This window comes from Sturnus vulgaris, chromosome W, assembly GCF_052056855.1.
Source record: "Sturnus vulgaris isolate bStuVul1 chromosome W, bStuVul1.hap1, whole genome shotgun sequence".
Taxonomy (NCBI): domain Eukaryota; kingdom Metazoa; phylum Chordata; class Aves; order Passeriformes; family Sturnidae; genus Sturnus; species Sturnus vulgaris.
This window is the reverse complement of record NC_142282.1, coordinates 913,324-937,159: the sequence shown is the minus strand read 5'-3', so window position 1 is coordinate 937,159 and position 23,836 is coordinate 913,324. Positions and strand designations below refer to the sequence as shown.

Genomic DNA, 23,836 nt, shown 5'->3' with positions numbered 1-23,836 from the left:
TCTCTCACAAAGACAAGCTATACCGTTCACCTCCTCTGGAATACTTAGATTTTCTACCGTGGGTTGTTCCCAGTCTAAGGCTACCAACCTCTCTGCAGAAGTTCTATATAGTCTTTCTAAAGAGACCCGTTTGTTCCCTCTTTCTATCCAATGATTTACTGGGTTAACAAATTCCCAGGGATCAAGTCCAAAACACTGTGGCGGGGAAGACTCCTTCAGTTCTTCTAGCCACAGTTAAAAGAGATGCTAACCACTTCACGTTCAAGCATAACACTCTTCCATTTACACTTGCACTCGTCTAGCACTGACTTCGATCACTTCGCTTTTCTCCGGCCGCCTCAGTTTCCCGAGGTCGGAAATGTAGATATAGCTCCACACTTGCTTCGTACCAGAGGTACGTCTCACTCACTCATTCACTCACACACCCAATGTGTCTGGACTCAACAGTCACACAAAATAGCAGCAAAAACAAGGGTTCACTCGACCCACCCCCAGAGTCGCTAGCAGGCTGCTCTATCAGCCAGTGAAATCCTTCAGTCGGCTGCACTATTGGCCGGGGATCCCTTCCTCCCTCCGGCTGCTTGGCCAGCTGCTTGCAAGCTCACCGGGACTGCGCTGTGCATCAGAGGTCTCTGTATGACTTACCAGCAGCCCTTTTCTTGATATTTAATGCATATCTTTTTATCTGCAAAGCCAGCAGGTCGTTGTCTGTCCCCATGGTGGGCAAACCAAGATTCGGGGTCCCTCCAGGGAAGATTCTGGGGCACACCAGTGAATCTGCTCCCTGACTACTCCTGCAGCCGAACCAACACCTCCTGGCTGACTCGCGAAATGAAGTGCCGAAAGACTCTATGACTCACAAAGTTATAAAAGTAGGTATATATTTATTTAGCACTGAGGTACATGGAGGATAGCTCTTCCAAAGGCATGCACACCTTTAGAAACTCACATCTCTCTTTTTATTCTTTACAAACTAGGATTACACAATACGCCTAATGCATATTCATTTCCTAACCCCACCAATCTTCACTTCGTATTTAAAATTAGCTCCATGCATCTCTGTGCTTGGGCATTGCTCTTTGGTGGTCGCTCAGTGGTCTTGGGGAGGAAGTTGTTGGGGGTTGGATTGTTCCCTTTTCTTTCTGTGGAATTTTTCCCATTGTTATGCTAAGTATCTGTGGCTACATACCCTAGCTAGTAGCAGTTTCTCTCAAAGGGGGTGGGGAGATGGGGAACACCAGAAAAAAAGAGGTGGGGCAGTGGCCTGCTCTCTCGCTCTCTTGTTCGCTCGTGGAGTAGGAGGAAGACGGCCGGTGCTTCTACCTACCGCCCTTCCCACAATCTCAATGCCAGGAGCCACGTTCCCTGCTGTCAGACATCACACTGCTGCCTTCTCACTTCATCCTACTACCTCTGGACACTTTACTGAGCACCACGACAGACACCGTGAGGAGGGAGTTGCTCCTCCATCCCTCTCACACCTGGGCCGCTGCCGCCATCACCCAGCCCTCTTCAACTGCGTGGGACCTGCCCTGCCCACAGCACTGGTAACTGAGTGCAGGGAGAGGGAGTCTGTGGCCAAAAAGGACTGGAACTGAGCTATACTGTTCTGTTTTGTTGTCAGTTTTTATAGCTGTTGTTGCTTCTTTTGTTTGCCTTGTTAGATAGATTAGTAAAGAACTGATATTCCTATCCCCATATCTTTTGCCTGAAAGCCCCTGATTCCAAAATTATAATAATTGGAAGGGAGGGAGTTGTACTTTCCATCTCAGGGAAGGGGCTCTTGTCTTTTCTTAGCAAATGCCTGTCTTTCAAACCAAGACAGAAGTAAAATGAGTCTTTATCGGAGTTGATCTTTTTACCTTGTCTCTTTGCCCATGCTCTTTAGTTTTTTGGCCACCTTTTAGATCTTGATACTAGTTTTTTCTGACTCAGGGGTCTGAAGAATCTTCTTTTATCTGTAATGGCCTTGTTCTTCTATCTTGTCTGTTTATTATGGCTCTTTACCTTATCTTGTAGCTTTGCTGTCCTTTTGTTCTTGCAAGCACGGTAAATGTTAAGCATTCCATACAGTTTTGTCAGTCTTCTTTTAGTCAAAGCATTTCTTGATACTTTTTTCTTAATTCTTAGTTTTTCTTGTCTCACCCTTTCTGAGGTAATCTTGGAAACCTTGTCTGGAAAAGGTTCTCCAGGTCCTTGCTGTGAAATGGGGCTCCCCAACGATTGCAGACTCTGTGTGATGGTAAAGTATTTAGGCATTTGAAGATATTACCTTGCTTATTTTTCTTAGGTGTGTGCTTGTTGTTTTATTAAATGTATTCTTTTATTCTTCATAGTGAGAAAATTACATGGTTTTTTTACAGATTTTCCTGACTATAATAGGTTGAAATATGTTCATATTACAGTTCTTAAAACAAAAAAAGGAGAAGTTCAGGGATGTGATATACCCACGAAAGCTGTATATGTTCTTAATTTTTTGAATTGCATTCAGGATGACCTAACCCCCGTCCAACAGCATTTTTGTGAATCGCAGGCTCACTTAGAAAAAAGCTCAAGTACTTGTTCCGAATCTTGAAAGTGGGAAATGGGAAGGACCCTTTCTGTTGATAACCTGGGGCCGAGGATATGTTTGTGTTTCAACAGATTCCAGTCCATGATGGGTACCTGCAAAAATGGTCCAACCAGCCTTGGTTACTCCAGCTTCATCATCAGGTCGTGGGGAAGCTGAAAGAACAAAATAAATGGAACTTGTTTGGTTCAGGTAGTGGGGCAAACATGTTCTAGTGTTGCAAGTGTTTTGTTTCATAATTCTTGATTGTATAAAACAAAAAAAGAGGGAATTATGGGGAGCGATAGGATGGAATTGAGCTGCAGGCTGTGGCACGACCAGAACAACCTTTTTGCACCTGCTTAGTGGGGGTTCCCTTGAATGGCACACAAAGTATACAAGTAACACAAAATGTTGTCAAAATGCGACATTCTTCCCAGAACAATTGTAATACAAAAACCCCCATGGAAATACTTAGGAGTTAAAATATTAGACCAAAAAATATAGTCACAAATGATTCCATTTTCAACCAAGATCCAAACATTAAATGATGCACAAAAACTTTTGGGTATCATCAACTGGGTTAACCACCCCACAATTATCACCTTTGTTTAATATTCATAAAGGTGATCCTGAATTAACTTCTCCAAGGAAATTGACTCCAGAAGCAAAAGCCACTCTCAGAACAGTAGAGTGTGCCATAACAGACAAGTTTATTCACTATGCCCTGAGGTTTCTATTACAATATTCATTGTTATTGTTGATTTACATCCTACAGGTATTATTGGTCAATGGGACATTCAGTGGTCTGACCCACTACACATTTTAGAATGGGTCTTTTTGCCCCACCAACCTTAAAAGAAAACATCCATTATTTTTTAATTGATTACACAGTTATCAACAGAAAGATGCATATTTTTTAATTATACACTGGGACATGATATGTGGGACTGAGTTGGAACAGGAAAGCAAAATGTTACCCCTGATACTTTCTGAATTAAATATATTGGCTTGCTTTGTAGCAAAAAGAGTAAATGAAGCTTCCTTAATTTTGAATGCTTTGGCTATAGATGTAGATAGCATGCAGCATGCTACCTTGCAAATTTGTGCTGCTATTGATTTTCTTTTGTTAACTTATGGACATGGTTGTGAAGAGTTTGATGGCATGTTGTGCTGGTTACACCTGGGGGAGGGCAGACTCACAAAAGTTTTTCTCTATGAGAACTTCCTCTGTGAGTTGATGGGACCAATTGGAGGCTGGTTGAGTTATTGACAACCTGAGAAACCAATTAGAGAAATTAGTTTGCTCTGTGAAAACACATTTTGAAAGAGGTAACCCAGAAAAAAGGTCTCTTTTCTCTTCTGGCAGCAGTGCAGGTAACAGGGCCCAGGCCTGGCTCCACTGCAGGCCTACGGGCCTGACGGGGGTCAGGGCCGGGCCCCCCTGTTTGGGGAGCTGGCATGTTCCGGCAGGGAGAAGGAGTGGCCATCAGCAGTGGGTGCTGTAGCTGAGACCCAGGGAGGCTGATTAAAGTCCCAGCCGTTCCCCCTCCTACCCCTGTCCAGCACAGTCGCTGCTGTTTCTAGCTTAGGCCAGCCCCTTCCAGCGTGGCCAGAGTGTTCTGAGATCCTGGCACAGCTCCAGCATGGCCTGGCCACAGTCTTTGCCTTTTCCTGTGTGAGATTTTAACTCTTTTAATGCTCAAATAAGACTTGCAAACCTTCAATCTTCCCCTGAGTGGGAGGGGTAAAAGAACAGAAGGAAGACACCAAGGTCAGTGAAGCAGGAGTCAGGTTCCAGATGGAAAGAGAATGAGGAGGCGTCATGAATTTAGGCTGAAATTCCTTTTGTAAGCTATAGGAATGAACTATACTACATTAAGAAATTCCTATAAACTGTGAAAAAAAAACATGGGGAGTTGGACTGTTCCAACTGGACTGTTAGTTCATTGACCAAAAGCACCTGTGTTGAGAATCCTTTGCCCCGAGGAGAAAAGGGGATCTCTGTTTCTAGAGAAAGAGAGATGAAGAAAATTTTTTTGCTTTGGAACAGTTCATTCTTAAAAGTAAATACCCCATGAGTTTAACATGGCCTATAAGCACAACTTGGGAAAGCTGTGAAAATGGGAGGAGTTTCACTATTTACAAATTTTCCCGGGAGGATGCAAATCATGAAAGTGAAGCCACGAGAAAACTGTTTTTTCCCCTCCTTGTGGAGAAGTCCCTATAGCCTGACAAGAGGAAACTTCTCTCTCTGAAGTGAACTGAAAAGGACTATTTAACTTGGGAACTGACTGAAGAGGTGGGTTTTTTTTTTGTATGTTGTTTTGTTGTTAAGAAGGTTGGGAGAGGGGAAGAAGGAATGGTCTGAAGATCTTATTCTGAATTTGTTTGTTATTCTTTCTTTGTGTTGTTAATAAAGTTTTTCTTTCATACCCTTTTAAGTTTTAGGCCTGCCTTGCTTTTACTCCTAATTCTATCTCATAACAGAAAATTAGTATATTAAAATTAGCAAATCTAAACTATAATATTTATTGGTGCATTGGCTGAGAAATCAAACTAAACCAAGACACCTGTTGTGGCTATTGAGGCCCAGAAAAACCTCTTATGAGAGTTTTTCCAGTCCAATTTTCTCAGGCTCTGCTAGGGTTTTTTCCCAAAGCTAGTAGCTTTTATCTAATGTAAATATAAGAGAAGAATTAATAACAAAGATAAACACTTGCTGGACACATGAGGAAAGCCTGGGAAAGTGGTGTCACTTTCTCTGGACCAATCAGCTGTATTCTGTCCCTGGAGTAGCGAGTGACTGTACTTAAGCAAGGTATCTTAGAATAAATTGTCTCTTTCCTATCCTGAGAGAGACCATGTTGCTGTGTGTCTTATTTCCGCCGCTCAAAGGGTTAATCCCCTAACACACAGCGCCAATGTGTTGTATGGAGGATTTTCTGGGATAGATCACTGGTTGGAAGGGTTTGGTTTATCAAGCTGGGTGAAGAGCCTCATTCAAACTGGGCTTATAATTTTTCGTATTACCATAATTATTTCACTCATTGTGCTGTGTTTATTACACTGTTTGTAAAGGGCTCTGCAGAGGATGATAAAGACCGCCTTTGTAGTTGAAAAACAAAAAGGGGGAACTGTGATGGCTAACAACTGGCCTGAAGGCCTCACAGACACAAGTAACCCTGACCTTGATTTGATCAGCCTGTACCCATGAGAAAAGGAAGAAAGCATTGAGGAGTGGAAGGACTTAAATGTAAGGAACAGATGCTGGCCAGTCTTTGGCGAGCACGTACACAGGCAGCTATTGGCCGGTGAAGTGAGTGGTAACAAGTTACTAGCCAATTGGGATCGAATGCGTGGTTTTAGAAAACTATATAAATCTGAGCTGTGAACAATAAAGTGTGCTACTGCTGCATGAACCTTGGAGTGTCATGTCCATCTCTACTGTGACAAAATCCTAGATATCAGATAGAGGAATGTTGTGGTTTAACCTCAGTAGGCAGCTAAACCCCACAAATCCTCTTGCTCATACCTCCTGAAGTGAGGTGGGGGACAGAATTAGAAATGTAAAAGCCAGAAAACTCGTTGGTTGAGATAAAGACAGTTTAATAGGCAAGTAAAAGCTGTGTGTGTAAGCAACACAAAATAGGGAATTCATTCAATACTTTGTCTCAATAGACAGGTATTTAGCCATTTCCAGAAAAAGAGTGCTCCATCACATGTAATGGTTACTTGTGAAGACAGATGCCATAATTCCAAATGTCCTCCCTTCCTTCTTCTTCCTCCAACTTCCATTGCTGAATGTGATGCAACATGGTATGGAATATCATTTCGATCAGTTGGGGTCAGCTGTCCCAGCTGTGCCCCCTCCCAGCTTCTTGTGCAACCCCAGCTTACTCATTGATGGGAGTGTGAAAAGCAGAAAAGGCCTTGAATCTGTGCAAGCACTGATCAGTCATAACTAAAACACCCCTGTGTTATCAACACTGTTTTCATCACAAATACAAAGCAAAGCACCATGCAATATACTATGAAGAACATTATCCCAGACAAAACCAGTAAAAGAAAATATGGCATATTTAATAATGCTACCTTGACAGCAAAGAAGCAAGGTCTCAGCTGAGTCTGCAAGAAGGTTAAATCAATTCACCAAGAAGTTTCTTACGTATTTGTACCACAATAATTCCTATGCATTCCTTCTTCCTGGATCTTTCCACATTATCACCATTTCTTCTTTTCTTCCCTAAATATTGCCTGAGGGAGAGACAGCATGAGATGCAGTTGCTTTTGAACTCCATGTGGACTATTTGTTAAAAGCCACATGCAGACTAGTGGCAGACCAAACGATGAGCTCACATAGAGGCCTTTCTCTCTGTGGGGAATAAATTAGATGGCAAGAATACTACTAGCCAATCAGAGTTGCACACGAGGTCTGTGAAAACTTTATAAAAATGAATTATGTGAATAAAGAATCATCTTTTTCCTGCATGAAGAAACTGAGTCCTGGCTGGTCTGTTACAACAATGGCCCACTTCCCAGCCAGCTGGGGCCAGGGCTTGGCCAGAGCCCAGGCCATGGCTGGGAGGGTTTTGCCTAAAATATTATACTAACAATTCTCTAGAGATATCTGTTGGGAGGATTTTTTGATATATTCTATGCAAGGTTATACAAATGTCTCTACAACAGACAGTTTGGCATTAAGAACAACTAATAAAAATATTTAATCATCTATTTTTAACTAAAGAACCTTGATGGTATAAATAGCATCATGCTCAAGATTCATCTTATAAGTCAACTCAGGCTTAGGACTGCTGTTCAGGCCTTAGCATATCATGGGGTTGATCTTGTCTAGCTGCCAGGTGCCCACCAAGGGGCTTTCTCACTCCTACTCCCCAGGGGGACAGAATAAGATGAAAAATTCCTTGGTCAAGATAAAGGCAGTTTAATAAAGAAAAGCAAAGGCTGCATGCAGAAACAAACCAAAGCAAAAAAAGAAAAATTATTCTCTACTTTCCATCAGCAGGTAATGTCCAGACACTTCCTGGGAAATAACAGGGCCTCAGTATGTGTAGTGGCAGTTTCAGAAGAGAAATATCATAAAAACGAATACCCCCTCTCCTCCTGCTTTCTCTTAGCTTTTATTGCTCTTGCCCACTCCCAGTCTGCTGGCCTGTATTGGGTTTGCATGTCAAGCTTTTAGTTATTTTATTCAAATATAGTAATGCAAATAAAGCCCCGTGAAAGCTTGTATAATAAGCCAACTTGTATGTCTTAACAGAGCTCTGTCTGTAAAATGAAAACAAATGGTGTGTCAGGGGCAGAAATGCAACAATTCAGCTGATCTTACAAGAAGCTCTCTTTCTGTGGAATTCCTGTTGGATTTAAAACTGTTCTCCTTAAAACAAATCTCATAAAGGAGGGCTGCAGTTATATTACCCTCTCCTGCAAGGAATTCTTAGGAGAGCTGTCTTCCTAGTTCCCACATACCTATTGTGCTGTTTTTAGCTTGGGTAGAGTTAATTTTATTCATAGCACCTAGTATGCAGCTGTGTTTTGGATTTGTGTTGAACACAGTGTTGATAATATAGAGATACTTTGTTTTCTTGCTTTTACCTTTCTGATTCTCTCCCTGATCCCACTGGGGGAGGGTAAGCGAATGGCTGTGTGGTATTTAGTTGCCATCTAGGGTTGAACCATGACACATGTACACATGCTGCTGCCCTTGATGACACTTAGAAAAGACTGTCTCATAAAGGGAATCATAAATATTTACACTGCATTTCTAGATTTCAGAATATCACTTCTACAAAAGCAACAAGATTGTGCTAAAATAGTTTTAATTGGACTAAATACAAAGCCATAGAGACAGTAAACTACAAGATTATTTGTCATTACAAATATAATGCTGAAACATGGTAATACAGAAATCAAAGTCATAAGAGATTGCTATTGAAGCTGCAATTTCTTAAACAGAAAAACAGCAGGGTACAAACATGTTAGAATCCTGTAAACTGAGGACTTGAGCTTGATTCTGCTTTCATTGACACTGGCACAAATCCAGCATAATTCCACTGATATTAGTGGTGTAACCAGAAATAATTTTTGCCTTTAGTAGGCATGATATGAAACTTTATTTCAGCAGATAAAAGGATGTTGACTGGAAAGCTGTTCAAGTGGGAGTATTAGTTTGCTTTAATGGCCTCCGGAGAAATTCACTTAATACTTTTGAGTAATACAAAACTTTAAAAACCTGAATGTTTAGATGCCTTCTAAAAACTTTTGAGAGACATGCAAGTGTTAATGTGCTATTTTTTGTTAGCTCTTTTAATAATGTAAAAAATGATACCTACATGTTATATTGCCTGGTAATGTGTCACACGATATCTTGATCATGGAGGTACCTACATATGAGGTGAACCTAATGTATTCAAGTAAACCCACTGAAGTTACCAGAATTAATTAATGACAAAGATAAGCTTGGGCATGAAAGCTCATGGGCTTGGGTAACAAGAAAAAAACTCCAATAATTTCAGGAAAGTGCAGATTAAATACATTTTTAGTAGCAATGTAGCAGCCCATGGAGGACCCCATGCCAGAGCAGGTGGATGTGCCCTGAAGGAAGCAGCAGCCCATGGAGAGTCCGTGCTGGAGCAAGCTCCTGGCAGGAACTGCAGCTTGTGGAGAGGAGCTCACATGGGAGCATGTTTTCTAGCAGGAACTGTGGCCTTGTGGAGGACTCACTTTGGAGCAGTCTGTTTCTGACAGACTGCAGTCTGTGGGAAGGATCCACATTGGAGAAGTTTGCAAAGGACTGTCTCCCATTGGAGGGAGCCCACTGTGGAGCAGGGAGAGTGTGAGGAGGAAGGAGCAGCAGAGACAGTGTATGATGAACTGATTGCAACCTCCATTCCCCATCTCCACCACTTGGAGGGGGGAGGAGGTAGAGGAGTTGGGAATGAAGTTGAGCCCGGGATGAAGAGAGGGATGAGGGGGAAGATTTGTTCTTATTTCTTATTGTATTACTATCTGTTTAATGGGCAATAAGTTAAATTAATTTCCCCACATCGAGTCTGTTTTGCTTGTGAAAGTAATGGCTGAATGATCTCCCTGGCCTTATCTCAACCTACAAGCTTTTTGTTGTGTTTTCCTTCTGTCTTGTTGATAGATGGGGAGTGAATAGAGCATCTTGGTGGACATTTGGCAGTCAAGGTCAAACCACTACACTATACAAAATTCCATCTCATTGAGCAGTGCTGTCATTCTATGTGAAAACAGTCAGGCCCAGAAGTGGTCAATTAATGCTAGATCTTTTGAGTCATTATGGGTTTTTTGCATCTAGGCTTTTATGAGGTATTTTTAAAACACTGTACAAGCACCGTCATTTCCACTGTGCTGAGAAAATCTGGATCCAAGTACCAGAGCATCAAGAAAAACTACCTCATACTGCATTCTGTCAGAATACTCCCCAATTTTACCTAGAAAGTAACCCACCAGTAAGGCCCTACTTGCGGCTTGAAGCATAGCACCGTCTGAATAAGCACGTGAGTATCCAGCGAGACCTTCATCACCATGTATTTGGCAGCTGGACATGAAAATCGATTTCTTCTCAATCTCCCGCTTCCTCCGCCCCTAATGGCTAGAGCCTGTGGCATCGCCCCTCGCCCGGATCTGCTCCTCTCTCCCCTGCACTTGCAGCATCCGCGCTAGGGTTCCTCACTAGAGCTATTCTCCCTGTAGGCAGCAGCATAGCACTGAGCAAATTCCTGCTTTTGTTTATTTGTTTGTTTGGTTTTGTTGCACTGGAATGACCTGCGAACAGCCCTGCTTTCCCTATAGACCTATGTGTGTATTTATTGCTTCATGCTTTGGTAGTGCAAGAGACTCGCACAGTTGTTCTCAACTTCGATGCCGTAATTCGGGAGAAGAATAAACTTTGGCACGATCTGGGGAGATCTGCCTTTTCCTGTTTGGTTGTTGTGGCGTTATTTGGTGTGGGGCTTGGTTTTTTGTTTGTTTGTTTCCTCCAAGGCAGGAATGGTGGGAAACTCCCTATTCTTTTCTTCCCCTCCCTGTATCCCTTACACTCCTCAAGAGGGAGCAGGGAACCCCCCATCTTCTTTATCTACCTTACACTCCGCGCTCTGCTGCCTACTCCCTGCATGAGAATGATACTAAACACGCAAGTGCAGCTCACCAATCTGCCCTTTTCTCTGTTGCTAGCTAACTAGCTTCCTCCCCCTTTTCTTCTTTGCCCCGCCCATGCAGTCGCGCGCCCTCGCTGGCGTTTGGGGGAGGGGTGAGGTTAGAGCGTAGAGTTATATCTCCGTAAGAGTTGCTCCCCTCATGGCTGCAGGGGGGTAAAGCAGCAGTGCTGGGGTCTTGTGGAATTAACCTAGGCACTCAGACGCCTATTGTTCAGAGCCTCTCTGCTGGAGAAATCTTCTAGTACTAGCTCCACTCCCTGCAGGCGGAGGCGCTGGGAGGAGGAAGTCGTCGCCACCTCCCCAGAGTGCTGCGTTCGGTGGGGGAGGTGTAGGTAGGAGGGAGTGAGGCTCAACATGATGGCGGCCGAGGCCGGGGCTGAGGAGGGTGGCTCGGTTACCGCTGCCGGGATGGTGGGAGCCGTTAGCGGAGCTGAGTCGGAGCACTACCCGACATTATGCCTGAGCAAGGAGCTGGGGTCGCAGAGCCACTTCCTGGTGGGCTCTGGCGGTGACAGCCTGGGCGCTGGTGGTCCGGCGTTGTGCTCGGCACTGGAACTCCTGGCGTTAAGCTCCGGGCCTGCGTCCCTGGCGTCCAGAGACGCACTGTCAGCAACTGGACAAAGGCCAGAGGTGTCCGGAGGGGTGCTGCTCCCACCCAAACCCAGCACTGTTGCCTTTCCCCCGCTGCCGCCGCCGCCACAGCCACCTTCCTTGGTGGGGGGGCTGGGGATTGTGGATGAAGGCGACTCGTTGGATGGGCCTGAGTATGAAGAAGAAGAGGTGGCCATCCCGCTCAACGCTCCCCCCACAAATCAGTGAGTAGCAGGGTTTCTGGACTCCATCGGGTGTCCGCCACCCCTGGACGTTTCCCCCGCGGGGAAGGGGGAAGAGGGGCGCCGCAGTGGGCAGCGCGGCGTTAGGCCCACACACTTTCTCAAACTCCTGTGGAAGTGTCGTAAAAGTTTTCCATTAGGTTATGTTTGAAAAGAAGAAACAATTGAAAAAATTAACTGTAAGTCTTCGTTAATATTTTTATTATACTTATCCTTCCATCAGCTTGATCGAGATTCTTACAATGCTAGTTATTTAAAGAGTCTTGCTCTAGAGGCAGAGCAGTTCTCCGTTTATATTTTGCGACATTAAAAAAAATCAGATGTTATATAGAGTTCACGTAACTAGCGAGTGCGCTAAACACAACCTTTGGATTTAACAATGAATTCCCGGAAGTCTGCAGATTTACATAAAAAGGTTGTAAGGCTTGTGTCCTGTTTTCGCTGGGATACAGTTAATTTTCTTCCCAGTAGCTGGTATAACGCTGTATTTTGGATTTAGGATGATAATAAGGTTGATAACACATGGATGTTTTTAGTTGTTTCTAAGCAGTGTTTACACTAAGTCAAGGACTTCAGCTTTTCACATCACCCCACCAGCGAGTAGGCTGGGAGGGAACATAGCCAGGGCAGGTGACCCGAACTGGCTAAAGGAGTATTCCGTACTATATGGCATTATGCTCAGCATATAAAGCTAGAGGGAAAGTTGTCTGGGGGCTGCTGCTCAGGAACTGGTCGGCAGGTGGTGAGCAATTGCATTGTGTATCACTTGTTCTGTATATTCTAGTTTATTAGTGGGGGGAGGAGTGAGCGAGTGGCTGTGTGGTGTTTAGCTACCTGCCAGGTTAAACCACGACAGCTTGTGTTGGAACAGCCCTCAAGTAGGTACCTTATTCTCCCCAAAATGAAACAAAGGCTTAAATTGCTTATGTTGGCATATAGGAATATGTTACTTCTGAAGTTATAGTAAGTATAGAGAATAACATGGTTTCAAGGTACAGGATGGCAGATATGTTCGAGGTATAGGTCAAAATTCATCTGAAAACCCATCTGAATTTGGGTTCATTTTTACTGTCTTTCATAACTATGTTGGAGAGTTCATTTCTGTAATATTAAATGTTTGGGTTTTAAAAGTAATCTCTAACCATGGCAGGCTTTCTACTAATCCTTTCCTCTTTTGATTTCTTGACTTTTTGTGAAAGGCAATAAAGAATAAGACCTTGTTTTGTGAAGACAGTGTTTGAATAGTCTTAGAGTTATATGCTTCCATAAAGAGGTAGCAATATAATCAGGCAGTTTAAGATAAAAACTGAAGAGGGAAATAGTCACATAAAGGTGAAGTTACTTCTTCAGTATTGTGTATTATGTCAGAGAGAGACTATCCTGTTCTTCTCTCTGAAAGATCAGACTGCTTTTTCTGTTAGAACTGGTTGTTATGTATCTCAGAAAGTAAGGTTGTGCTTTTTTTCAAATATTTTATTAGAAAGAGAGGTAATTCTTGGTGAATGATCATTTATTTGATACTAAGTAATCATTACTACTTTCACAATTATAAGTGGATTTTGCTGTCAGAGTATTGTAATTCCCATGATAGCATGAAGGTTAACTTTCATAAAAGAGGATACAAAATTTCTGACAAAAAGCATAACTGTGAAGGCCCTGATTTTCTCTGTTGGTCCATGAGGCTATTTAGCTTGTTAAGACAAAAGCGATATTCAAGTCTAGATAGATTTTGAAAAATTGATTTAGAAACTTATACCTCCATCTACTTACCTGTTTTTTCTTTGTAACTTTTAATTTTTGTGACCTTTTTTTAAGTTGTTGGCTAATTAAAAATAATCAGAATTTCTTTTCTCTTTCATACATCTATTTTAATACAAAGTAATTTTTTTACCATTGTCAGTTAAGTAATTTAAATTAGCTGCATGTTGATAAGTTTTATTCTTTCAGTCCTGATGTTTTATTTTGGAAGCATACTTTCTTTGTAGTCATACCATCTGTTTTTATAGAATTGAATAAAGATCTGTCACTTTAATATTATAAGCAAGCGCCTAATACACTTCCTCTTTTCCAAGTACCTCAGGAAAATGGGAATACATTTTTATATGATTAATTTTGTAGCAGTGGGAGAAGCTTGTCAATATGTACTAAATTATGCTAATTAAAATACTCAAAGTCCAAAGTATGATTGATTGATTGATATTTATCTTTGATCATTGTAATGGCCTAAGGAGGCGCTGCCAAGCTATAGGTTCAGGATACAGTAAGAGATGCTAGACCCAACAGCTTTAGGGATAAACAAGCTATTGCTAAATAGAGATCAGTAGTACAATTATCTGTGTTTCTACATCACATTCAGTAATTCACCAGTATAATTATCCAGGACAAAACAACAGCAAATCCAATCATTTACCAATACTGGGCTAAACTTAATATCCATGAGTGCAAAGGCTTACATAACCATGGTTATTGAGCAAGGTGGCAAGAAGCAGGGTGTGGCTTCTTTGGATGAATGACACAGACCAGCTGATGCGCTCAGGAAATTCAGAATTCCCTGATTGGACTGACCTCTTTAATTGTTGAATTGTGGAAACACTATATGGACATGTTAACCAGTCATTATACATCCTACCTCTGTTTCAGTTCTGTCCTTAAGCGTGCAGAGGGCATGCAAATACTGTACAAGGCAATGCACCACAGTCCTGAATGAGACTGACTTAATGATTGTCTGTTCAGTGTATACTTCTGCATTTGAGTACAGAAGTAGTATGTTTATGCTGTAGCTTAATGGTAGGTGGGAGGCACAGGATGCTAGGTAATAGAGTGGACAGTTCCCTTTGTGTGTTGGGTGTTTTTCTCTGCACTATCTATCCTATCTGCAAAGCTTAGTGCTTGAGGTTGATGGCAGCCTGAAATGGTGTTACGGACATGCCTAGAAAGTTAAAGAATGAATGATACTTAATTTAGTAGTAAACTGGTCATATGCAAAATAGTTTAGTTGTTTATGTATTTGAATAAAAATCTTAAAGTTGACAAGATATATCTTAGTGTTGCATTAAGATGGCAGAAGCAGTTCCAGTATATTCCAACACAATATTTTCATATGGTGTTTCTTTAAGTGGTGATTATCAAGTTGAAATGAAAATCCTTTGAAATCCTTTGATAACAAAAATCCTTTCCATGGTAGATGTATTGTTACAGTCACTCTTGGTGTCTGTTGAGACAACATTAGTGAGAAAAAAAGAGAGAGAGAGCTGGGTAGAGAAGTATTTAACTAACATGGTTTGAGTAAAAGGAAAATATGTTTTGTCTCAATGTAGTGTGAAGTTATAGTTTCTTCAGCTGAATCTGTCAGAGGTAGCAAGACCAGAGTTCTGCAACATTTGCTTATTTCAGTAGCTAATAAAATGTTTTCCTGAAAGTGCATAGCTTTACAATAATTTTTGAAGGCTATACTCCATACCAAAGAATAAATTTGTATTGCATCGAAAACTGAGGGGAAATACTATTAGCATGTTTGGACTCTACAACTTCTCTAAGCAGCCTGCATCCAGTGCTCAGTCACCTTCACAGTAAAAAAAAGAAAAGTGTTTCCTCATCTTCAGACAGAACTTCCTGTGCTTCAGATATAGCCCATTGCATCTTGTCCTGTCACTGGGCATGACTGACAATAGCCACTCTGTCATCTTTGCACTCTCCCTTCAGTTATATGTTGATGAGATCTCCTCTGATCTCTTGGCTAGACAGCCTTTCCTCATAGGAGAGATGCTTCAGTCCCTTCGTGGCCCTTTCCTGGACTCACATCAGTATGTCTGCGTCTCTCCTGTACTGGGGAGCCCAAAACTGGACCTGGGACTCCAGATGTGGCCTCACCAGTGCTGATAAGAGGGGAAGAATCACCTCCCCCAACCTGCTGGTAACACCTGCAGAGACTGGAGAACAGCACCACAGAAAGGCACCTGGGATCCTGGTTGATAGCAAGTTGAACATGAGTCAGCAGTGCCCTGGCAGCCAGAAGGGCCAACCGTGTCCTGGGGGCATCAGGCAGACATCACTATGCGGTCAAGAGAGGTGATTGTCCTGCTCTGCACTGGTGTGACCTCACCTTGAGTCCTTTGTGCAGTTTTGGGCACCACAATATAAGAAGGAGATAAAGCTATTGGAGAGCATCCAGAGGAGGGCTACGAACATAGGGAAGGGCCTAGAGGGGAAGCCATATGAGGAGCAGCTGAGGTCACTTGGCTTGTTCAGCCTGGAGGAGGAGACTCAGGTGAGACCTCATTGCAGTCCTCAACATCCTCATGAGGGGAAGTGAATGGGCAGGTGCTGATCTCTTTGCTCTTGTGACTAGTGACAGGATGTGAGGGAATGGCTGGAGCTGTGTTAGGGGAGGTTAGGTTGTATATTAGGAAAAGGTTTTTCACCCAGAGGGTGGTTCAGCACTGGAGCAGGCTCCCCATTGAAGTGGTCACAGTGGCAAGCATGACAGAGTTCAAGAAGCCTTTGGACAATGTTCTTGGGCACATGGTGTGATTCTTTGGGCTGTCCTGTGCCGGGCCAGGAGTTGGACTTCGATGATCCTTATGTATCCCTTCCAACTCAGCATAGTCTATGATTGTTGTCACTTGTCTTGGTTTAAAGGACAGATGTCTGCTAAGGAAGGTGGGAACCTCCCTTGGAATGGGAACTATGACCTTCCCCCTTCCCTCCAAATTATTTTAACTTCGAAATTACTGGGCTTTCAGGCAACGATATGGGAAAAGGATTAACAGTACTTATATATATATAACAAGACAAATAAACAAGAACAGTAGCAGCAACAACAAACAAAACCAGAAAACCAATAACAGCCTTCTCTCGGCTGTCAAGCACATTCCCCTTGGTGTAGTTATTGTGGCACTGCACATTACAGCTAGTCTGGCAGCTGCAGTTTGAAACCCAGCCAGTCTGTAAGCAGGCAGGTACCTGGGTGAGAATCCCAGCCCATCTATTGGACCCTAAGTGCAGATGTATCATTGTTTGAGGAAATGAGTGACTGAAATAGTAACCAATCACCTGTGCGTGCCCACAGTTATTATCACAGTCGGCAGGGCTGCTGTTGGGTCCCGGCTGGGCAGGGCAGGTGTGATGAGTCCCCCATGGCTGCAGGGGGCGCTGTGGCGCGAGCTCAGCTACCTCCCCACGTGGGTAATGGCAACTCAGCGGGCAGGAGAGAGAAAGAAAGGGCTTTGCTTTGTAAACTCAGGGGGGGCAGTCAGTCTCAGTGCCACTCAGGAAGCTGAATGGACCGCAGCAGGAAAACCTCGGAGCAGCAGGCTGGAACAGTAGAGGCAGGTACACCCAGTGTGGCAAACAAAGTGTAGCAAAGACTCCGGAGCCATGCCGGAAGCCGCGGGCTGTCCGGGTGGGCACGGGATGTCAGGTTTAAGTGTAGCAAAATGCCCTGAAGTAGTGGCAGAAACAGTGGGGCTGGGTGGCGGCATATGGGCTACTGCAGGCAGCTGCCGCAAGCAGCCAGGAGACACTCCCTCTGGAGGGGGTCAGAGTTGCGGGTTTTCCCCTGAGTCACCCGAGTAGATGGTGAGGGTCCTTCCTAGTGAGGTTGGGTGTTGAAAAGGTCCCAGTTCAACGGCCGCTCTTACGAGAAAAGGCTGACCCACGGTAGGAGAAAGCAGTAAAGGGCTGAACTCCACGGTGGCAGCTGTCAGGAAAATTAATCCACAAACACCAGAGGTTTATGGCCAAAAAGGAGACAGCGGAGTCCTTTTTGCTTTATTCGAATAAAGGGAGAGGCCGTGGGACATTCCCCTGGGATCTCTCAAATTTTCGGAGGACGCAGCCTCCTTTTATCCTATTTTCCCGGCCGCATTTCCCTCTCTCTTTCCCCATTGGCTGAGGTACTTGAGAGGCACAGACTTCCCGGAACGCCTGATACCTAAGATTACTCTCTAATGCATAACCCTCCCTTTTAATTTTTAATTCTTATAGAATTCATAGTTTTCCCCCGTTGCTTCTTTCATCTTTCAATATCCAATTTCATTTATCAGCAAACCTACAGTTTGTTTGTAAAGGCAAATATCTTTTTTTCCAATTCATCAATCAGTGGAATCCTTCCTATTGTTTCTTTTATCTCTCCGTGTTAATCTTATCTACAAGCTGACCCACAGCTTGTTTGTAAAGACAAATCCGTCATTCCTCTCACAGCGAATTCTGCCTTACAATAGCACCAGCCCGACTGTTCCCCTCCGGTCCCGAGAGCTCGAGGGACGAGCCCAGCCCCTCACCCCTCAGCCAAAATCTCTCGGTATCTTTGCACTTCCCAAGAGAAAACCCCCCAGCTAGGAGACTGCAGCCAGCTGCACCTCTCTCCCCGTCTTGGCCACATCCTTTGTCTCTCTTAAGTATTCATCGTTCTGGTCTCTTAGGCAACAAATGCGAGAAAAATTCCCTAAGACAAGGGAAAAAAAAAAAGGAACAAGTCCGAACCTCCAACGTCACTTAAAACTTTAGAATTTAATGTTGAAAATACAAAAGTCTTCCTAGTTAGGACTAGGCAAGAAAATAAGAGGTGACTGGAAATTATAGGGATCTTGTCCTTGGCAATGATGAAAGTTTAAAATCTTAGTAATAGTGAGTTACTCTTTGAAATTAATACATTTGATAGTAGTCATGACCAGAGGGACAGCTTCTTTTTATGAATAGCGAGGTAAGACACCATTTTGCATCTCTTTGGGAGAAAACCATATTTGGTGTGAAGTTGAGAGATGTTAAGCATTGCTTCTAACTGAATGCATTAAGCAATTGGCAGTTGGAACAGCACTAAATTTAAGTTATTGATCTTGACCTGTAAAATTCTAAATGGTATAGAGCCATCTAAGGATGTCCTGGTTCTGACTGGGCTTGAGTTAACTTTCTTCATAGTAGCCCCTGTGGCACTTTGCTTTGGATTTGTGGCTAAAACAGTGTTGATAACACACTGGTATCTTGACTGTTGCTGAACAGTGTGTTCATAGTGTTAAAACTTTCTCAATTTCTCACTGTTCCCCCTCCCCTCCAGCAAGTAGGTTAGAGGTGGGCAAGAAGTTGAGGAGAGGCAGCCAGGACAGCTGACTGAAATTGGCCAAAGGGATTCCATACCATATCAGGTATCATTCTCAACAATAAAAAAAAGAGAGTGTGTGTGTCTTCCAAGGTAGCCCTTGCTCAGAGACTGGCTGGATGTGTGTCTGCTTGTGGGAGGTAGTGAGTCACTGACTTTGCATTGCTTTGGTTTTTGTTTTTTTTCTGTTTCCACCAGCTCCTTCTTATTTTTTCTTCACTTATTAAATTTTTTTTCAACACATTTCTGTGGGTAGCTTCTTCCCTCCTCACTAAATGTCAAATGTGTAAAACCAGCACAGATGGTTATAGAGAGCCTTTGTTCCCTTTGGATGGTTCATAGTGCTTTTCTCTGGTGTGAGTTATTTGAGGAAACGGGTTATCTGAACCTGTGAAGCTTTCCAAATTCTGTGTGTTGGAAATAAGTAATTTGAGAGAGGTTGCACATGTAAACATCTGATAACTTTATTTGAAATAAAGGTTTGGAATTTTATCAGTTTCAGCTGAGATCTTTCATTAGTTTCATAGCTCTGTTCTGTGAGAATAAACAGAAGCCTTAACTTTTAAGGATGCCCATTGTTACATGTTTTTTAGGTGGTATCATGGAAAACTTGACAGAACGATTGCAGAAGAACGTCTTTGGCAAGCGGAAAAACCTGGAAGTTACCTTATTCGAGAGAGTGATCGGAGACCGGGTTCATTTGTGCTTTCATTCCTTAGTAAAACAAGTGTCAATCATTTTAGGTGAGAAGTAAATGTTTTCTTTTAAAACACTGTAACTTATTTATTTGTGGGTTTAGAACTTAATACGGTATAGAAGACAATTGTATTATAAATTGAATATTTTTTACTTTTCTTTTTATCCATGTATGGTATAGCTCTTTGGTAGGGTTTAATTTTTTTAAACCATGCTACAAAAATTCCTTTACAGGCTGAAGAATGAAAATGTGAGGAAACCAGCATTATTAGGATAGAAAAGCTTTTCTAAAGCTGTTGTGACTAAATTTACAGTAGCATGCAGGCTTCTTAGTAGTAATAAGATTGTTTTAAGTCTATTCCTCAGATATTGCAGCTTAAAGAACATATTTGAATGTCAAAGTCATAGCAAATCTTTGTTTATAAGATAGCTAGAACAAGGAGAAACAAAGAGGTAATGTTTTTAATAATATGAGGATTTACTAGAATCAGCTTTCAGTCTGTTAGAATTAGTTGTTCTAAATACAAGTATCCATTTATCTGAAATTGTAACTGTGGTTATTTTACCATTAGCAAGTTATAGACATTAATTTAGTCTAATTTAGTGTAAATCAGATGTTCTGAGAAGCACTTGAATGTTAGTCAGCATGTAGTGTGGTGCGGTGTAATGTTCATCTTCACAAAATAGGATATTAAGTGCATCTTCAGCACTAGAAAAAACCTTCATCAACTATCTAGATAACAAGAAATAAACAGAAAGCAAATTTTCTTGCAAAGCAAACAAATAGCATGCACATATTTGCATCATGTCTGAGCTAACAATTCGTGCTTCTCAGCTATACTGATTCTTGTTAGGGAATTGATTACTATGTAGCAGTAGTAGAAAATGAAGTTATGTTAATACTTGTTTTTTAAGTTTAAGTTTTCAAGAGTCTCATTTTTAATAACTTCTGCTTATTGTAGCTAATATCGGTGTTGAATGTTGGTTTGTGTCTACCATAAAATTGTTTCTGGCATCTCAGAAAATGGGAAATCATTAAATGCTATTTTCTAAGAAAGGAATCCTTATAATATTTTCGAATCTTAAGGAATCTTTTCTTCTTGGATCCACTAAATATGTGAACTATCTGAAGGAAACTAATTTGCCTGCTGATACTGGTCTTCATAGAGCAGAGCTGCTTTTGATTTCACTTGTTGACTGCAGAGTGTATATGTTTTTGTTATTAGAAGGGCAGATGCCACACTCAAACATTTTTCCAGCCTCAAGATTGACAGTCTTGAAGTTAATTCAGTCAAATATAGGGATGTGCCCCCTGGGTCCCATAGACTAGAAGTGTCACTTTCAACAAAGCTTGTTCCCTGCCAAAAATGGGTGAAATTTTCATTGCTTAAAATTCTCACTGATATTTGTTTCCTAAAAGTGATATTTCTCAGATTAAACTTTCCTTATATATTTGTTTGACTAAAATACCAATATTTTAGGTGAAAGTTCTCCAAATCCCCCTCCCCCCAAGTTGGATATGGGCATATGTTCATGCAGCATATGATTGACAGATAGTGTATGAGTCCATCAGAACTAAATTCTTTTGTGCTGTAGTAGTATATATTTTTGGTGAGTTGCTGAGTGTTATAAAATATTGGGGAGGAAAATCTTTATATTTTCATCTTGCCCTTTAGAATTTTCTGTGATTGAATGGAGGTTAGCAAATGTGATGTCTCTCTACAAGAACGGCCAGAAAGAGGATTTGGAGAACTACAGGCCTGTCAGCCTGACCTTGGTGCCAGGGAAGATTATGGAGCAGATCATCTTGAGTGCCATCATACGGCACAGGCAGAAAAAACAGGTGATCAAGCCCAGCCAGGATGGGTTTATAAAAGGCAGGTCCTGCTTGGATCAACTCATCTCCTTGTATGACAAGGGGTGACCTACTTAGTGGATGAGGGAAAGGCTGTGCATGTTGTCTACCTAGACTTCAAGTCCAGTGAAGCCTTTGGCAGTTTTCCACAGCATTCTCCTGGAGAAACTGGCTGCTCATGGCTTGGACGGGTGCACTGTTTGCTGGGTAAAAAACTGGCTGGATGGCTGGGAGCAGAGAGAGATGGTGAATGGAGTTAAATCCAGTTGGTGGCCAGTCACCAGTGGTGTTCCCCAGGGCTCAGTACTGGAGCAAGTCCTGTTTAATATCTTTATTGATGACTTGGAGGAGCAGATCGAGTGCACCCTCACTAAGTTCATAGATTATACCAAGTTGGGTAGAAGTGTTGATGGGCTGGAAGGCTCTGCAGAGGGATCTAGACAGGCTGGATTGATGGGCTGAGGCCAGTTGTAGGAAATTGAACAAGGTCAAGTGCTGGGTCCTGCACTTGGGTTATGACAATCCCATGCATCATTATAGGCTGGGGAAAGAGGGGCTGGAAAGCTGCCCAGTGGAAAAAGACCTGGAGGTGCTGGTCAACAGCCAGCTGAACATGAGCCAGTGTATGCTCAGGTGGGCAAGAAGGCAAATGACATCCTGGCCTGTATCAGGAATAGTGTGGCCAGCAGGACTAGGGAAGTGATTGTCCCTTTTTACTAAGCACTGGTGAGGTTGCACCTCGAATATTATGTCCAGTTCAGGGCCCCTCACTGCAAGAAAGACATTGAGGTGCTGGAGTGTGTCCAAAGAAGGGCAATGAAGCTGGGGAAGGGTCTGGAACACGTGTCTTATGGGGAGCAGCTGAGGGTACTGGGGTTGTTTAGCCTGGAGCAAAGGAGGCTCACAGAAGACATTGCTCTCTAGAATTACCTGAAAGGAGGTTGTAGCCAGATGGATGTTGGTCTGTCTTTCCCAAGTAGCAAGTAATAGGATGAGGGGAAGAGGCCTCAAGTTGCACCAGGGGAGGTTTAGATTGGATATAAGGAAATATTTCTTCACCAAAAGGGAACCATTGGAACGGGCTGCCTAGGGAAGTGGTGGAGTCACCATCCCTGGAGTTATTAAAAAGATATGTAGATGTTGTGCTTAGGGGCATGGTTTAGTGGTGGATTTGGAAGTGCTGGATTAATGTTTAAGTCCTATTATCTTCAAAACCCCCATGATATTAAAGGTATTTTTCCAACCTGAGTGAATGATCCTAAAAATTATTGTTTGACACTGCAACAAAGAGTTCTGGTGGAAAGTATGACGTTTTTCCCATTTACTACATCATTTATTGGAAACTTTTTAGCATTCTGCAAGCTTCATAAAACTGATAATTTTACAATTTTTACCAAAAAATGATAATTTTTAAGTAGATCAAATGTCTTGTTAATTTTTTTTTCTTTTGTGTAACTAAAGAAATAGTTGAATCCCTCTGTCAATATTTTCTCCCTTCTCAAAGTTGCTTTTCCAGGTAGCTCTTAACATTTTTAGAGAGTGAGTCTGTAATATTGTATTTTGAACATAGACAGCCTGCTTTAACAACTCAATATCATCCTCATTTCCTTTTTAAAAAAAATCCCAAACCCAAACCATCCCAAAAGTTTGTAGCAAAAGTTCTTCTGTCAAACTTCCTTTTCTTTATTAACAGGATTATTGCCATGTGTGGAGATTATTACATTGGTGGACGCCGCTTTGCTTCACTCTCAGACCTAATTGGGTATTACAGTCATGTGTCTTGTTTGCTGAAGGGGGAAAAACTATTATTTCCAGTAGCCCCTCCAGAGGCAAGTAGTAAAATTTTAAAATGTCATCTACTTAAATATTAATATCATTAATCTTGCATTTGATATTTATAGTTTTCTATGAAAAAAGCCTTGTAGATGGCTTCCCCTAGTTCTAGACCTATCTCAGCATATGGTGAAGTATAATGAATATATAAACAAGGTTTTACTGATAGAAACTAATGATAAAAAATTGTTTTTTAATAAAAATCTGTAATGAGAAAGCTAGATGTCAGGTACTGCAGCTATCTCCAAATGTAGTAATAACATTGTACGTGAACTGAAATAAGAAAATGTGTGGGTTTTGGCTATTAAAGAGCATCATTATAATGTAGGGTTTTACACAGACTTAATAAAATATATCCAAATAATATTACTGTTTTGTAGCAAAGATTTTGAAATACACATCCTTGAAATAACCAAAGCTTCTGAAAGCTGTTTTTTTCAAGTGACTATCCTTAAGACAATATTGGTAATTATCAGTATGAGTAATGCCCCCGTCCCTCCCCAAATAAAGATGTTTCTGAATGTTAAATTTTCACAAATTTCCTCTAAGAAGAAGTAAGTTGTAAAGTGCTCTTTCATGGGAATTACATAGTTGGTAATTTGATTTTTGGAGATAACATGACTGATAATGTTACAGGGCTAGAATCAAAATGAAGACTTGTATATAACTTTAGGAATTGAGCATTTCCAGCTCTTACTATTTTTGACACTTAAAAAACTTAAAACTAGCAAAGGAATACAAATTACTATTACCAGTCTTTTGCCTCAG

The 23,836-nt window shown here is 41.9% G+C and overlaps 1 protein-coding gene across 6 annotated transcripts in view; it reads left to right on the top strand.

Annotated features, from left to right (window-relative positions):
* Positions 1-10,840: 10,840 nt before the first annotated feature.
* LOC148220010 (ras GTPase-activating protein 1-like) overlaps positions 10,841-23,836 on the top strand; it is a 130,293-nt gene continuing 117,297 nt past the window's right edge. For 4 of the 6 annotated variants that reach the window (XM_088155750.1, XM_088155751.1, XM_088155749.1 and 1 more), the window contains exons 1-3: positions 10,841-11,570; positions 19,278-19,427; positions 22,929-23,064. In XM_088155750.1, coding sequence (XP_088011876.1) covers positions 11,110-11,570; positions 19,278-19,427; positions 22,929-23,064 — 747 coding nt within the window. In that variant the 5' untranslated portion in view covers positions 10,841-11,109. The remainder of the gene's footprint in view (positions 11,571-19,277; positions 19,428-22,928; positions 23,065-23,836) is intronic. The other 2 variants (XM_088155747.1, XM_088155748.1) reach the window with 2 other exon arrangements.